Source organism: Coffea arabica, chromosome 8e (assembly GCF_036785885.1).
Source record: "Coffea arabica cultivar ET-39 chromosome 8e, Coffea Arabica ET-39 HiFi, whole genome shotgun sequence".
NCBI lineage: Eukaryota > Viridiplantae > Streptophyta > Magnoliopsida > Gentianales > Rubiaceae > Coffea > Coffea arabica.
The window spans coordinates 32,034,412-32,050,854 of NC_092324.1; the positions used below are offsets into that span (position 1 = coordinate 32,034,412).

Below are 16,443 nucleotides of genomic sequence, written 5' to 3' on the forward strand. Positions count from 1 at the left end.
GTCATCCTCCACACTAGTGTGACATGACTGCAGTTGAGCAATGCATGTTCTATTGTCTCTTTTTCCTCGCCACACACTCTGCATGTTGGATCACCTTGTTTGGTCCTGTTGTTGATGAGTTGTCTTACTGGTAATGCCTGGTTTAGGCATTTCCATAAGAAAATCTTCACCTTGTGCTTGACATTGAGTTTCCATAGGTGTTTCCAATTCCTTTGGCTTTGTTTGCTCCAACTTGTACTAGTTTCCCCCTGGTCACTCGCTTGTATTCCATCTTTCCTTCTATTTGTGCCCTGTAAGTTGAGCTAACAGTGTAATTTCCATCTATGCTGAAAATCGAAAAGTTGCTATCCTCTCTGTCTACTAAGCTTATGGGGATGCTTAGTATTCTTTCTGCCTCCTTGGTGCTGAAATTTCTAAAGATTAGTTGCATATTCCATCTTTTCTAGATTATCATTTCGTCTACCTTCACCAGGTTGCATCCTTGTGGCTTATGTGTAGTTACCTTTCCTTGGTGGTTATCTGGAATCCAACTGTCCTCCCATATTTTGGTACTCTTTCCATTGCCAATTCTTCTTCTAACCCCTTTTTCTATCAGCTGCCTAGCCCCCATCAGTCCCTTCCAAATCCAGGATGCATTTTCTGGTACCTTGCACTTAAAGAACGATTCCTTTGGATGATATCTATTCGTTAGCACTTTACTAACTAGTAGGTTTGGCTGTGTGAGTAATCTCCAAACTTGCTTTCCCAACAGAGCTGTATTGAATGCCCCCAAGTCCTTGAATCCCAGTCCTCCAGTTTTCCAGTCCAGAGACATTTTGCTCCATGAAGTCCAATGCATTTTATTCTTTCCATTTCCCTCTCCCCACCAATAGTTTGCCATTATGGAGTTTATCTCTTTGCACAGTTTTTTGGGTAACTTGAAGCATGACATCATGTATGTTGGCATTACCAAAGCCACAGATTTGAGCTCCACCTCCTTACCTGCAGCACTTAGCAGTTTATTTTTCCATCTCTTTAGTCTCTGTTGGATGATATCCTTGATGTATCCAAATAGCTGTTGCTTGGATCTTGTGACCACCATTGGGAGCCCCAAATATTTGCCTTGGCTGACCATTTGAATATTTCCTAGTGCTTGACTGATTTCCACCTTTGTCTCCTGCTCCATGTTTTTGCCGAAGGTCAGTTTTTGTTTCTAAGCTTCTTTCAATTGAAAGATGAAAGACGACTCTTTTTGTTGGAAGCTTCCGTGTTTCACTCTGACTTACTTTCATATTTGCAATGCTATATATCATGCGTACCTTTTTTGCCTTATATTGTATTATGTTATTGCCTATTTTATGGTGCTTTTTTGCCCCTTTCTTTTCCTTTTTACTAATTATTTCTACTTCCCCTTGCCAATCGGCAATTTTGTTACCTGCTGTTGTGCTACATTTTCCGTGGCACGTGGAGCAGGTAAAATTTTCTGTCTTTTTGTTTGCCACTTGGAATGCCGCCTTTGCCCCAGCATTAAATGCTCATGTACTTCCAAAAAAAAAAAAACACACACACACACACATCTACCTGCTTCTTGATATTTTTTATTTATTTTTGTCATTTGCAAACTTATCAGACAGATATGCAGTTATAGATTTTTCTTCTTGTTAATGATGCTGTTTGTTGATTTTTTTTAATCAATTTTACCTTTTTATTTATTTACTCTTTTACTGAATAACAAATTGCTCTCTTTGCTGTTTTAGGTCCCTTAGTATCTTTTTTCTTTATATTGCTTTTCATAGTACTTTGTTTCTTACTTTTATCGTTTTCTTTTGTTTCCAAAAACTTCTTCCTCAAGTGAGTTGCATTTCTTTTGCTTATTCTCAACAAGTCTATGTCATATATTATGCTTATTTTATTTGTTGATATTTCCCTTCTTTTGTTCACTTGTTTGTTCCAGAAATTTTTCTTAGACCTAGCATCAATGATCCATTCTTTAGGTCCTCTATATGCATGCACATAATTTTTCTTTTATATTTTCTATAATTTACTGGTTTCTTTTATATTCTTAGAATTCGTCTTTCTCATTTCAAAAAAAAAAAGCTCTTTCTTCTTTTCGATATTTTAATGTGTTTTTCAATAATTTCATAATTCCAATAGTTCTTCGAATGCTTGATTTATGAACCACATGCACATATATAAAAGTATATAAAAGGATAAATGCTTTGCATGGATAGGCAAATAACTACTTTAGTTGATTGCAGTATCTTTGGCAAATTTATTTGAAATTGTACTAACCAATGATGGTTACAAAATATACCATGCAATGTAAATTCTACATGGAACAATGAGTTTCAACTTATATACACATTTATATGTATTCATAAAGAAAATTAAAAAAATATATCCATAAAAAAATCCGAAGAAGTTGTGATGTAATCATTGTTACTTTAGCTGGCTAAAGCAAGGAAAATATATTGTTTCTACCAAATTTAGATTATTTTCATAGCCCTCTTCTTAGCATTTGTTCTTGGTATACCTTGAGCTTTCAACTTTATATTTTATTACACAATTATAATCATGAGTATTTTAATTATATTGTATAAATACTCTTTTTTTGCCTCTTTTATACAATCATATCCACTAGTTCATCTTCATTCAGGTACAATTACTATTTAAAACAAATAAAAAGCTAATATATCCATCTTACTTTATAACTAACTATTATTTTATTCTGTTGGGTTTGGATTTTATCCCACAAATATCCCAGGCCTAACATGTCCATAATAGTTTCTCCAATCAATGCGTTCTTGATGCAGTATGATGAACCAGACAATGATACCTTGGTATTCATTTTATAAAATTTCCCTAATTTACATCAATTTTTCTCCAAAACACATTTAACACATTTAGATCTTAATTGCAGGTCATACCACCAAAAGTTATACATTACTTGGAACCACACATAAGAAGAAAAGCAATTTTCAAAGTTGGACACAAAATATGGTTTCTAAAACTAGATGAAAATCCTCAGAACTCTGGATGGAAAAAATTCATTGCTGATCACAATCTGCAGCCAAATTCACTAATACATTTTTTCCACATTGGAGTGATGACATTTAGAGTTTAAATTTTCAACCCAAATCACTACACTAGCTTCTTTGAATGGAATATCATCCCTATTGAAAGCACATATGCAAAAGCAACATGGTAACATAATTAATAATAAAATATATCCACAGAATTCAACAATACAACTTCCTATTTATTTATTTAACAATTGCAGGCATTTTTTCTGCAAGAGAAAGTTTCCTCATGAAGTTTGCATTTTATGTAGTCATCAAGCCCACGGACATGGAAATTTTAGTAAGCCAAATTTTTTTAAACAGATATTAACCCAAAGACATACAAAAAAATTGCACATAAATTTACTTTATCCATTTATGTTATTTTGCACAAATTCCATCCAGAAGATGCTGCAAATATATTGCCAAACAAAAACAATACAATCATCTTCTATTACCTACACAAATGTTGGGACATCAAAATTGAAGATAAATTTTTAACCTATGAATGGGAAAAAATCCTATGATATCATATTATTCGACCATACTATACTCTCATAATTACTCATTTAGGCATCAACGAATATCGAGTGCACATATTCGATAATGAACTTGTAAACGTTGTTCCAATATAAAATAACTATAAAGTTATGCCTTTCAACATTTAATACTATTCCCATATTCTCCAATATCATAACTATACAATATATATACACTATCATTTTACTTCAACATTAAATCACATTCTATATGATAACCTACCAACAATTCTTTCCAATTACCCTCATTCAATCAAAACTAACTACCTCACAATTATTTTACATATTGTAAAATATTTTTCTGCATCAATTCATACACCACATTACATAAAAAAAATTTAAAAACATCAGCACCCAAATGCACTATTAACACGGGTCACGAATGCTCACCCCGCGCTCTTGGACTAGTAGACATTATAAAAGCAAATGTAATAACATAATTTTGGACATAAATTTCAGCAGATGAAAACATTTGTTAAGTTTTATATGTTGTTGAGTTAATATCTACATTTATAATTTTAGCGTTTACATTTATTCTGCTGGTGATTATGTGGTGGCAATTGCAAAGGCCCTTAATCCGTCGAAAGTCTCCTCAAACGCCCAGGCCGTTTGAATCTCAGAAGACAAGTTATTCGAGTAATGTAAGAAAAAAATTCCAATTTCATTGAAGCAATAATAATAATCGTGATAAAAGAAACAAATATGGCTTTACATGGGAAATTCTGGTGCATTGCTTATTTGACTGAGCAGCTGAAGGTTTAGGTGAACATTTGCCTCTCTGTAACTTGTCAGGGATGAAGAGAAACCAACATGAGTACCAAGATATCTTAAAGTAAAAGAACCGAAAGTTATACGGATTTCTGCTGACTGTAGCGAAGTATCCCATAGATATCTACAATCCCAGGTGGAAAAACAGGATCAGTTGCTGCCCTTACTGCAACTTTAGCCACTGCAGTAACATTCACAGGAGGATTGAACAAAGGCCCAACAAGGGGTAGCTGGCTGAGTGGCTTTGCGCGTTGGAGAACCTGCAGAACAAGATGGAAAACTTACTCCACGAAGCACATAAGCACATAGCAGTTTGAAGTTGGTCTATCACATATATGGCACAGACAATATACAACCCATTTTTGTGCCTAAGTAATACTTATTAGTCACAAGAATTCCTTGTAAAATGAACAGAATCCACACGGCAAGTACCATCTCTAAGGGAGAACCAATTACACCAAGAGGAAGCTTCATGCTACCGACACGACGAGTTCCATAAATAAACCCAGGTCTCAGTATTACTCCTAACACAAAGAAAAACAAAGCAAGATTTAGATCAATGAGTTGCAGATAACTCGTCCAAATGCCAAATAGATTATGCAATATGACAATCAGAGATATGCGATCAAAGATAAAAAATAATAAAATGCATATAATCAATAATGTGCAGTCCTACTCAAAAAGGTCAACCAGTTTTGTGTGTCTGTGTTTGTGCATAAGCACGTGCATATGTGAGAGAGAGAGAGAGAGAGAGAGAGCACTCAGATTAGGGAAAAGGAGTTGGTAACAATATTTAGTTTCAGGATTGAATGGTTTAACCATCAATGATATTGTGCGCCATCATGTCCTTAATCAATGCATAATTTTTAGAATAACAGCATGGTAACATACCTCCATATGTGTATCTGGTCAGTAGTTCTGTTTCAGCAGCTCTCTGCATCATGATACGGAACAGAAATTTATGAGAAAACAAACACGCAATTCCACAAATGAGATTTCACAATCCATCTTTCTAATCAACTGTAACATAGCGACATGCTGGTGAACTAAAATTAATGAGTTGAAATGTTCAACTAACCATACATACTCCAAACAACTGACACGACAAGACAAACTCAAAAGTAAACAAGTGAAGAAGATCAAGTCCAAAGTCATGACTTTGCGCTCGTACAATGAAAACACGGAACTTTGCAAAGGAAGAACTAAGCACAAATGGCTTCACGGAGCCAACTTAGCACATTAATTGAGTACATCACACATAAATGCTTTAAAAATCAATTTTAACATAGTGCTGCAGCTTACAAAACCATCACTAAATAATAGGACAGACAACTGCTCAAAATATGATGAAAGATAATTACTAGAACGCGAGAGACATGAAAGATAAATTCAACCAGGAAAAAGAAACATTTCAAACCCAAAGGTTCATTTGTCAAATCAGGAATTCAATACCATGTTACATTATGCCAATGACAAGGAAAACCAAGTTCAAAGGGTAAAGGATTAAAAAGAACTGAATCCTTAAAGATCAATACTTCCTAGATTGTGCAAAAGTAGGACACCCACATTTACTAATAAGTTATAACCTCCTTGATTTGATCTACAAATTTTGTACTTATCTACATATTCAAGTAGCTGTAAACAAGATGGAAGTGCAGAACCACCAAATTAAATTACTTTGCAACATTTTTATGAACTTGCATACACAAGCAACGAGTGCAACCATAAAGTACAACAATCAGGTCTTCTATGAGCTCAAAACAGCATGCTTACATCAAAAGAGCAATTTTATCATCAATATTGCCTTCTTTACTGATTTTAAAAGACATGCTAAATCGTTTATGATACCAGAAAATTTTCATTCATTACAAGAGATTAAAGAACACCATTCTATCACATATGATCAGCAAAATCCTAATAATCACAATACCGAAGACAGATGTGGTTCAACCAGGGCTTCAGTTCTATCTTTCAGCAAAATTATTATACCACCTTTTAATTTTTGGAATGGTAAGTTAACTGATCAGTTTCAAGAATATCCAGTGCACTGTACCATGAGATGATATTTAAAACTATCAGAAAATCTTCATGGCTTTTATCAAACAATAATTGGATTTAGCATCTTTTTAGCCAGCTACACTAGACCAAACAATTTGTGAATCAAGACAGTTAGTGTAACATGATAAGACATGCATTGTACATATCTAGTCTAGCAAATGCAATCAAAGAGTTTACACAAAACTACAGATCCAAGTACTCTAATTCATACCTTGCCCTCATAATATCCTTGCAGCAAATAATTTGCAACGCCAAAGTCAGCAGCAGAAATGTAAACAAACCTTTTTACTCCTACAAAGGGTAAATACAATAAGCAGGGTTTACAAAACTAGCTGGTATTTGAATCAGTTAACAAAATAGTTCTTACTTGTGTTGGGGGTATAGAAACAGAAAAAATCACCAAATTCTTTTCCTTAATACATAATGCCATGTCCACGAGAAGACAACTGATATATTCTATCTATGTGTTCCAAGTTCAAGTTTCGATGAATATGAAAAATAGACGTCGAATAAAGAAAGCGAATGTATCAAAAGTGACCTTATTTGAAGTCTAACTATTCCCTCTGCTTCGTTACATGTTTTATGTTTGCTGCAGTAAACTCCAAGCAGCTGTACAAGATAGATGATGCATAACTTAGATTGTATAGAAAGGCTGAACCAACTTGGAGATTTTTAGCCAATGTTATCGACAGGTAATTGAAATATGGTCTACGGTGAACAACCAGAAGTTACTTTCAGTCTTAGCAACAGAGGACAACAAACTTGATACTCGCGACCTTCGAAACCTGATCCTTTATGTAACAAATTGAATTACAACTCAAGTGATGAATTAAAGTTATTATATTAATTTGGTTTGCTAGTTATCTACGCATATTGAAAAGCATTTGTTTGGACATTCATAATTTGTGCCTTGAGAAGGAGATCTCGATTTGATATTCAGATGGATCAAGTTCAACATCACCAAAAACTAAATGTGCAGTATTTAAGGTGCAGATATTTCTTCTTTCTTCTAGTTCAGATACTCTCCCGATTCAGTGAAAGATATACTTGCTGATATGTGAAAACAAGATGGGAAGTTCACACTTCATTTTCTTCATTTTAGTACTGACACTCTCCTGATTGAGCAAAACATAAAATTGCTGGTATGTAAAACCAAGATGGAAAACTCAACCACACACCTTAGATCATTCTGCACTTACAAATTTACTACATGGTTTATATTTCTACAGGTTTTATCCTAACCACCAAGAAAAGTTCAGTGATCTTATTATCAAGGAACCCAAAGCATGCTGCCTCCCAGCCATAAATGCAACGAAATTGGCTAGTCTGCTTTGATATGCCTACTGTAACACTGTGTGAACTACACATATTTAGATTTCACACTCCACACAGCATCAACAAAACCACAACAGCAGGAAGTTTGGAGATTCTCTAATGTCATTTTCCCACCACCTTCATATCTTTCCAACCACCTTTTTGTCTGGCTTACATCACATCACAAAAAGTGCTACATTTAAGTTTTCTCATCCATATAATCTTCAATCCAAACAGACCATTTATGATGAGGTTAATGACATCTGAACGTATGCCCAAAAATGAAGCTCAGACAATCCATCAATTAGTTAACTAGAAGAGGTAACAGCTGACTATTTGGAACACTATTAACCACTTTTCTTGCCTACTCGTGGCATGAGCTCTAAAAGTCCTGTTGCAGAATTAAGAACTATATGACTTAAAAGTATCAAACACAAGTGTGATATAATTCAATACCTTCTTCAGAAGCAGCTCTTATAGCATTGATGTTTGCAGTTCCATTGATTTTATACATGTGTGAGTTGGAACCAAAACCACCAACACAAGAAATCTGCAGAAGGAAAACATGCATTTTGATAACTAGCACTTACACAAGAATCCAAGAGAAAGTTCCTCAAAAAAAAAAAAAAACTTTAAATACCAGATATTAGTCCCCTAAAATCAATCCAGACAACAAGTGAAAAGAGTTAAAACAAGGAAAAGCTAAAATAAAAAGACAAGGAAAACTAGGCTACAGAATGAAACTGGCAGAAGCCCAACTATAGAAGCATTCGGTATGTATCACAAATGATTTCTTACATCAAATCACCCAATTTGATCCTCTGTCTAACTGCATGAATGAGTTAGAAACTTATCTATTCTTCAAGTTAAATAACATATGAGCATCCACGAGTGTTGTGCAACCAAGGATTTGAGCCACTTCTACTTATAATCTAATATGTAACAAATCTAAATTTCACAAGTTTCGACTCAAGGGCCCAAGAAATACATGTCTTTATTTAAATAAAGTAGTAAAGCATAAAGAGTGTGAAAACTAAAGCAGGAGGAGGACACATATTAAAGAAGAAATTGAATATTAACAAAGTTTACTTTTCAAACCTGAAACTTAACCACATAGTGGAGCCTATTAAATGTAAAAATCACCTCACAATTTGCCACCAGCGATATTCCCACACCCCAAAAAAAAAAGAGTACAAAAGAGAAAATATGAAAATATTAGCCACCTGAACCTAAAAGAAGTTAACCAAAAAAAAATCTCTTATCCTGTCATCTAGTCTGCTTGCTTGAGCAAGTAACTCTGTTTTCCAACAAATGCGGTAATTAAATCAGTCACTCTTCCCTTCGACATACAACCTATCCAAAACTCCACATGGATACCCATATGTAGCATACCTGATTTGATAGACCAAGAAGCCACATATTGTTTAAACCAAAAAAAAAACAAACAAAAAGAAAACAAAATGCTGGGACCTGTTTTGTAGTACTCAGCTCACCAACAAAGATGAGTCGCCTAATTAAGATGAGATAGGTTGGAAAGGAAATGTATGATATATAAATGACTGAGGAAAAAATAAACTGAATATTTTTCTGCAAGTAGTTAAAAGATAAGTTTTTGCAGAGCAAAGCTGCTTGAGATGATAATTTCAAAATTCCAATTGTTGGGTATGCTAAAGTATACAAATTAAGTGCAGCCTACGTCACTCACTATCTGTAGCTATTTCCATGAGAAACTCAATTGTTAGCAGCAACTTGACATTACATGCTCAACATTTTCCTTCAAGCACTAAAATGCTTTAGTCAGAAAGCACCTAAGATTACAAATAAGAACGAACATCACATAACCCAAGTTATGTGCACATTTAGCAACCTCCTTTATGGATAAATCTCGATGACAAAGTAGTTAGTTTGACCAGCACTTAATGATTAGCCAAAAATCAGATCCTTCCAAAGCAGCAAGTTCTTTGCTTTTTAATATCAACTATCTGGGCCGCCACGCTTCCAAAGAATATTTACTTTTATGAAAATAACTGCCTTCAAAGTCATAAAATTTCCCTCAATCTGCAAGAGGACATTGAGAGCAGAGCAAGACACCAGATGATTCTACAGCATTGGAAAAATGTTTATTGATTGATAACGCAAATAAGGCTTTGCTTTTGTATTGTAAATTTACCACCATTTTCTATAACCTCAGCCTAGATCTAACCAGCAGCTGACAAGTCGCAGATTTAGTTACAATTGGTGATCTACAGCTTCAAGGAAAGAGGAAAGGGAACAACATCCTAAATGGGAACTTGCAAGCAAACTTAAGTGCAGAAGCCTTAAAATACATTATTAGAACTAAAAATGCACCCATAAAAAAAAAACAAAACGTAAAAGGGCAATAAAAAAAACTCTGAAGCACTATATTGCAAAAACTTGGAGCTCAGACACTTTCACCTGCAAGAATAAGAGAAGATGCAGCAACAAGCTGCTAAGTTGATAAACTCTTCTCCTGCTGATATCTTATTACAGATTAGCTATGCTAGCTACAGAACCACTGTTACAGCATCTTTCTATCTTTTGCATGGATTCAGTTAAGTTTATGTTTAATTGCTACACCACATGCAGAAACACACATCACCTTGTATCACCCTTGGACCAACACTAAAGATAAACATACAGTGAGATGCAGCTGGAAAAACACTAAACATTAGAAAAACGTGTACAGAAGTGATACATACAACAGATGTCACTCCTTTCAAAGCATCTTTCCATGAATCATTTGAAAGAAGATTTCCTGGTGGAAAGAGAACAGGAAAATAACCATGAGCGAAGCCTAATAACAACTGGAAAGAAATGAAACTACAAACACCCCTAAAAACACAAATTACCATGATGCCAGATTACACTGTTAGCCCAGGATTCTTGTATAGATGACCTTCCTGTTCTACAAGAAGATAACCAGAAGAACCAGAGATCAGGATGAAAAGTTCATAGCAAGAACAAAATGTACGTTAATATACAAGCCAACATATCACATAGTAACACAAACAGGAATAGATCATCAGGATTGCATTAATGTGCATGAGGATTTTCCACTCCCCTGAGTCCTCCAGTCATATCGGCTATTTTATTATCTTATGAACAACCAGAAATATCAATACGAGTGCACATATTTTAGTTCTTAAAGCCTGTTAGGCATTATCAAGCTAAAACATCTCCAAAATTTCATAGATCCCTTTAAATGAAGAGCTGTAATTACAGTTAGGTTCAAATAAAAAGTAACAGATACATAATGACTGTTCAATAAGGTAAGAACATTTTTCCTTCTACCAGTAGACTCTTGCTTAACATATAAAAAACCAGACAACATTTGATTTTATTTGAATAAAAGCCTTATATCTCCATAAAGAGGAAACAGAAGAATTTTCCTATCAACAATACATACAAATCTAATTACTTAATCAGGACCATTTTACAAAAGGAAAAGCCAACATATCGAATTGTTTGAACCACTCATAGAACCACCATAGCAATTGATTCAAAAATTGAGTAAACATGAGTACAACATGAGCTAAGGACTTTTGCTCGACAAGCAAGACGTCAAGACAAGAGGGCAATGGTCATTATGAACAAGACAATGGTTAATTCTGAAGTCTAGAACAAAAGGAAGTTAACTGGTTTGCATTTCATCTTAACTCTCAACATGCTTGCTTCACAAAACAAAGATGAGGATGCCTGAAATGAAAAGTTTACCACTGTCCATGGAAAGAATGCACCCACCGTAATAAACCTTAAACAATCATAAAACAGGAACAGCAATTTACAGAGCAATACAGTGACATGGCAAGGTGAGAGGAATTAACCTGCTAAGGCTAGCAACGGTCAGACCACGATCTAAAGCTTCTTTGCATATGTGTGAACCGACAAATCCATTTCCACCCAACACAAGTAACTAAATAGCCCAAAAAAAGGGGAAAAAAAGTCCATTAGTAATTAAACAAATAAAATCTAATCCAAACATTTCAAGGGACAAAGCACCAAGGTGCCACAAACTTAGATGGTCATATCCGGGAAAAACCATGAAATACCTTCTCTGATGGAGGTGGAGAGGTATCTACTGTCTCTGCCTCCTCAACTTTGAATGGTTCATCAGTTTTACTAGGATCTGTGCATAAAAACCGTTGATTTTTTGAAGCAGCTACCCTCCTGGTTTTGTCAAGAATCAATTGAGACAATTAAAATCAGTTGCAGGCAGTATGTAACACCACAGGACAAGCAAATAGCCTCTAATCTACCATAAAATTCTAAAACCAATTACTGCAGGGAACTAACTAAAACTACAGAGATACGACAGACAGAAGCTCACACCACAATACCCTTACAGATACAAAATTAGTCACCCGTTTCTGCTCACAACTAGATGAAGGTAACAGATCCTGCATATATCGGGAGATGATGCCAGCCCATAGGAGAAAATATGCTTTTCACTAGCAAATCAGACCAGAAAATTTTAAACTAAGTAGAAAATTAAGCATTTAAAGTTAGCAGAGAACACATACTATCCAAACTCATTCTATTCAAAGTGAAGAGTTTTTTCAACTTAAATGACTGCAAATGAATCAGGTTTCTGCAACAGTTCAAGGGTCTTCTAAGAATTATAGTAAATCATAAATATTGCTTCAAAACATGTTTTCACCAAAATGTTTCACTTTAAACTTAACTTTGCAACACACATCCATTTCTTCCAAAGGTCCTTGACCAAATTGGTGTTGTCTGTGATCAATTCAAATGTGTCTACACTGAAGCTTGAAAGGGGGGCATACGATTTCTCATTAATCCAAAAAATGAATTGATATTTCAGCCATTGACTTTTTTTAATTTACAAGCATCTAGAAGAATGAGTACAATTGTTTCATTCGCAACACTTCAAAGAACATGAATCTAGTGCTAACACACACCCTATTTCATCCACGCCTAAACAATAAACATCTGTCCGTGATCATCAACATTCACATCCAAAATAGAAATACTAGCTATATTTAGGGAAACTCAGTACAGCTGGTGTAAAGTTAAGTGATGTCTGACAAAGAGAGCATATATAAATCTGTCTATTAAATTATACATCAGGTATCATGTGCACTATCAGAGTCCCTTCCAGGTACAGCATTTCCTTTTCCGTTTTGCATAGTCAAAACACAATACCCACCTTCCCAAAGTGACATTTACTGTTAAAGTTCTTCAATGCACATTGCTCTTTTCATATTTTTCAGCTAAATAGCAGATAAGGCTCATACTTTTCAGTTGTTTTCTGTAACATATCCAGTTTAAAACTTCAACAATCAAATTATGAGTATGTGAGCTAACATAATTCGCTAACTGACAAAGAAACAAACCAAACAAGCATAAATAAGCCAATGTCAAGTTCCAGCTGCCAAACTTCTGCACTCCATTTTTTTCAAAAGATGAAAACCATGCTTTTTTGGCTTCACATGACCTGTCATTCTCTTTTATTCAGACTATTTGTATGCTTTCCATCTCCTTCAGTTTTTCTTTTTGAAATACGAAATTAAGATCCATTTTGACATAGGCATGTGACATGGCCAGACTCCCCAAGTTTTCTGCAACTAAACAGTTTCCTTTCGTGTTGATTCGAAAACTTGAATGAGCTTTCAGTAAATCTTTCTAGCTGAAACGTCAAGTGCTGTAACAAGCTATCAATAATTTTTGTTAATCAGAACAAAGAAGGACAGTGATAGTTAAGTGGAACCAAAAAAAGATTCAGGCATTATGATGTGAACTGCAATGCTCAATAATCAGCTTACTCTGAATTTCGTTTCCCAATTGTATTTCTTGATGTAAAAGATGCCAAGGTAGCATTTCCCAAAGAAGCAACTGTGTTATTTCCCACTACTAATCAAAATCGGAAGAAGCAAAATATTTCTAAAATGTAAAAAAATTAATTTAGAGCTCGATACACATTTTGCAATGATGGTTGAAACCTCTCCCCGTGTCAATGCAAGAACCACCAGCACTAGTATCTCCGCCATTCACATGATTCTGACTACATTTCGTTTAGATAGCCAAATTCTAGGTCAATTTCGGGGGGAAAAACATACAAAATTGAAATGCTGCCAAACAATTGGTGAATCCATTCTGCTAATGAGAGTTATACAGCTTGGTGAACATTACTATTGCTACTCTATACCCTAAGCCAAAAATTGGAACTCTTTTTCCAACCAAATATCAAATTCTCTTTCTCCATAATTAAATGTCATTTCTTAAGACCCAAGAAAACAAAATATACTTTCAAAAAATTTTAGCAAAAGTACTGCATAACAGATATCCCATCTCCTCCAAATCCAAAAAATAAAAAAAAACAAAAAATAAAAAAAAGGAAAGGAAAAATGTAACAGGTCACCTAATTCTAATTAAGTCCAAGCAAAAATAATTGCAATGCAGCGTCAAGGTATGTCAACATTGTCTAAAAAATTACAGGTAATTAAATCACTAAAAAAGAATACAATCACCTAAACAAATAAAAAAGAATTCAGCTTCACCTTGGAATTTAGAGTCATTAACTTCACAGACAAAGTACTTAAAATAATTAAACAAAACGCGAGAGGATTTCAGGCCAAAAAATAACTTACGAGAATCTGGAGAGAGAAAATGGAGACTTAATTAAGCGGAGCATATTGGATGATCAGAAATTTGATCGATTTCTTTTTTCCTGCTTCGAGGTGTAGTAGAGTAGAGACAGGGCTCCTTGAACGAGCGTGTGGGGGTTTTTTTTTTTCCCTTTTTTTTTCGTTTTGGATTTTTCTGAATTTTGAGAACAAATATGGAGAAGGCTGTGGGCCTTTTTCAGTTCTCTGAACAAGAGGGACACGTGGAGGGACGTTTAAGTTACACGTGCGCGAACTTGTGGCTCAATTTAGGCCAAGAAGTTTCAGCCTTTAGCGGGCCGAATTAGAAAGCGCCTTTTTTTTTTTTTTTTTATGGTTTTTATTTTCTTTTTGGATTTCTTATCACGGGTAAATGCATACTTATTGAACCCGGTCCGGATAGAAACCCACCGAGTCAATGGGTTAGTGGTCCAAAGGTGAATAAGGTTAGGGGTGGCAATTCGGGTCCAAATCAGGTTGGCGGGTTGGGTCAGAACCCGACCCGTCAGAAAATCTATTGACCCGAACCCGACCCGCCAACCCGTGACGGGTCAGGTATGCTGATCTGAACCCGAAAATTTCAGGTTGACGGGTTGGCGGGTTGACCCGAAATGACCCGAAACTTAATTTTAATTTATTAATTTATCACTGTAATTTCTAATAAAATCAATTTCTCACAAAACTAATTACATAATCAAGTAATAAAAATTTAAATAAATAATTCCAAACCAAATCTAAAATAAATTAAACACCGTAAAAGTGTTTTATCCCAAACAAAATATAAAATAAATTAAAACAGTATAAAAGTAAAATATAATATAATATATTATTTGTCCAAATATAATAATTTCAACTTCATACAAATTAAATAAATTCATTTAGAATTAAGTAATTAATGCCTTTGAAAAAAAGAATAACTTAGTTTAGTTAGATAAAATTATTTTTATGTTTATTAAATTATTTTTAATTCGTAAACGGGTCATATCGGATCATCACGGGTTGACCCGAAATCGACCTGTTTTCCTTTCGGGTTCATCGGGTCCAACCCGATTCTGACCCGAATTCCCGAAACCTCAACCCAAACCCATTAATTTCGTGTTAGGTTCGTGTCGTGTTTTCAGGTCGTGTCGAAAATTGCCACCCCTAAATAAGGTGGTTGAAACGGTTGATTGTTGAAATATAATTCATTTTTTAAATTAAATATAGTACTTCTTTATTTTCAGTATAAGATATATGCTACAAACATTAAGATATTTTTTTTATTAGCATGGAATGAGTGGGAATTAAGAAGTGAGAAGAAAGAAGGAGAGGATTGAACTCAGGACCTCTAATTTCAAAACATTAATACAATATTTTGTAGAAAATTTTTAATTAATTTTTGTTAAACTATGAGATAATTAATGACTTTTAATGTTAGGAAAAATAAATTTAAAGTGTAAATTTTACTTATTTATTTATTTTTCACATTTATGAGTTTTTAAAGTAAGTTTAGATATATGATACGATGTTATATATCCTCACTATGGGTAAGATAGTTTGTAAAATAATTTATATATGTCAAATATGTTCTTTTTTAATGACGTATATTACATACAAACTTTCAAGTATAAAATTCTATGGTTTGTAATTTTTGTAACATGATTGAATTTATTATTTTGTCATTTTGGTAATTTATCAACTTTTACAATAGAATAAAGGTAATAAATTTAACAAAAGATTTGAATAAGTATTTAAAGGGATCTTTAAAATAATTAATATATGAATAAGGGTAAACTACTTATGGAGCTCCTAACTTATCCTAATTGCCTCGAGTTAGCCTCTCATCTATTTCAAATCTCAAATTGGTCTCTTCACAATAAAAGGACCAAATTTTAATACTTCATTCTATTTCTAACATTAGATTTGTCCAATTTTACCCTTGAATCCATTAGCTTTAATGGCAAAGATGCATTGAAGAATCAAAATTTAACGCTTTTATTATTGAGGGACAAAATTGAGACTTGAAATAAGAGAGAGACTATTTTAAGACAATTGAAATTGTTCAAGGGCTCCTTAGATAGTTTGCCATCACAATAAGCACGA

The 16,443-nt window shown here is 34.2% G+C and overlaps 2 protein-coding genes across 2 annotated transcripts; both read right to left on the bottom strand.

Annotated features, from left to right (window-relative positions):
- Nucleotides 1–442: 442 nt before the first annotated feature.
- On the bottom strand, nucleotides 443–1,165 carry LOC140012730 (uncharacterized mitochondrial protein AtMg00310-like). The gene has a single exon (XM_072061019.1). It carries the CDS (start codon nucleotides 1,163–1,165, stop codon nucleotides 443–445), a length of 723 nt encoding a protein of 240 aa, XP_071917120.1.
- A 3,054-nt stretch (nucleotides 1,166–4,219) lies between these two features.
- LOC113704336 (uncharacterized protein At1g32220, chloroplastic) lies at nucleotides 4,220–14,533 on the bottom strand. The gene is made up of 10 exons (XM_027226177.2): nucleotides 14,347–14,533; nucleotides 11,788–11,905; nucleotides 11,563–11,651; nucleotides 10,588–10,643; nucleotides 10,438–10,493; nucleotides 8,174–8,267; nucleotides 6,615–6,694; nucleotides 5,237–5,279; nucleotides 4,778–4,869; nucleotides 4,220–4,605 (listed from the first exon to the last, which is right to left on the bottom strand). Exons 1-10 carry the CDS (start codon nucleotides 14,388–14,390, stop codon nucleotides 4,426–4,428), a joined length of 852 nt encoding a protein of 283 aa, XP_027081978.1. The 5' UTR covers nucleotides 14,391–14,533; the 3' UTR covers nucleotides 4,220–4,425.
- Nucleotides 14,534–16,443: the final 1,910 nt, after the last annotated feature.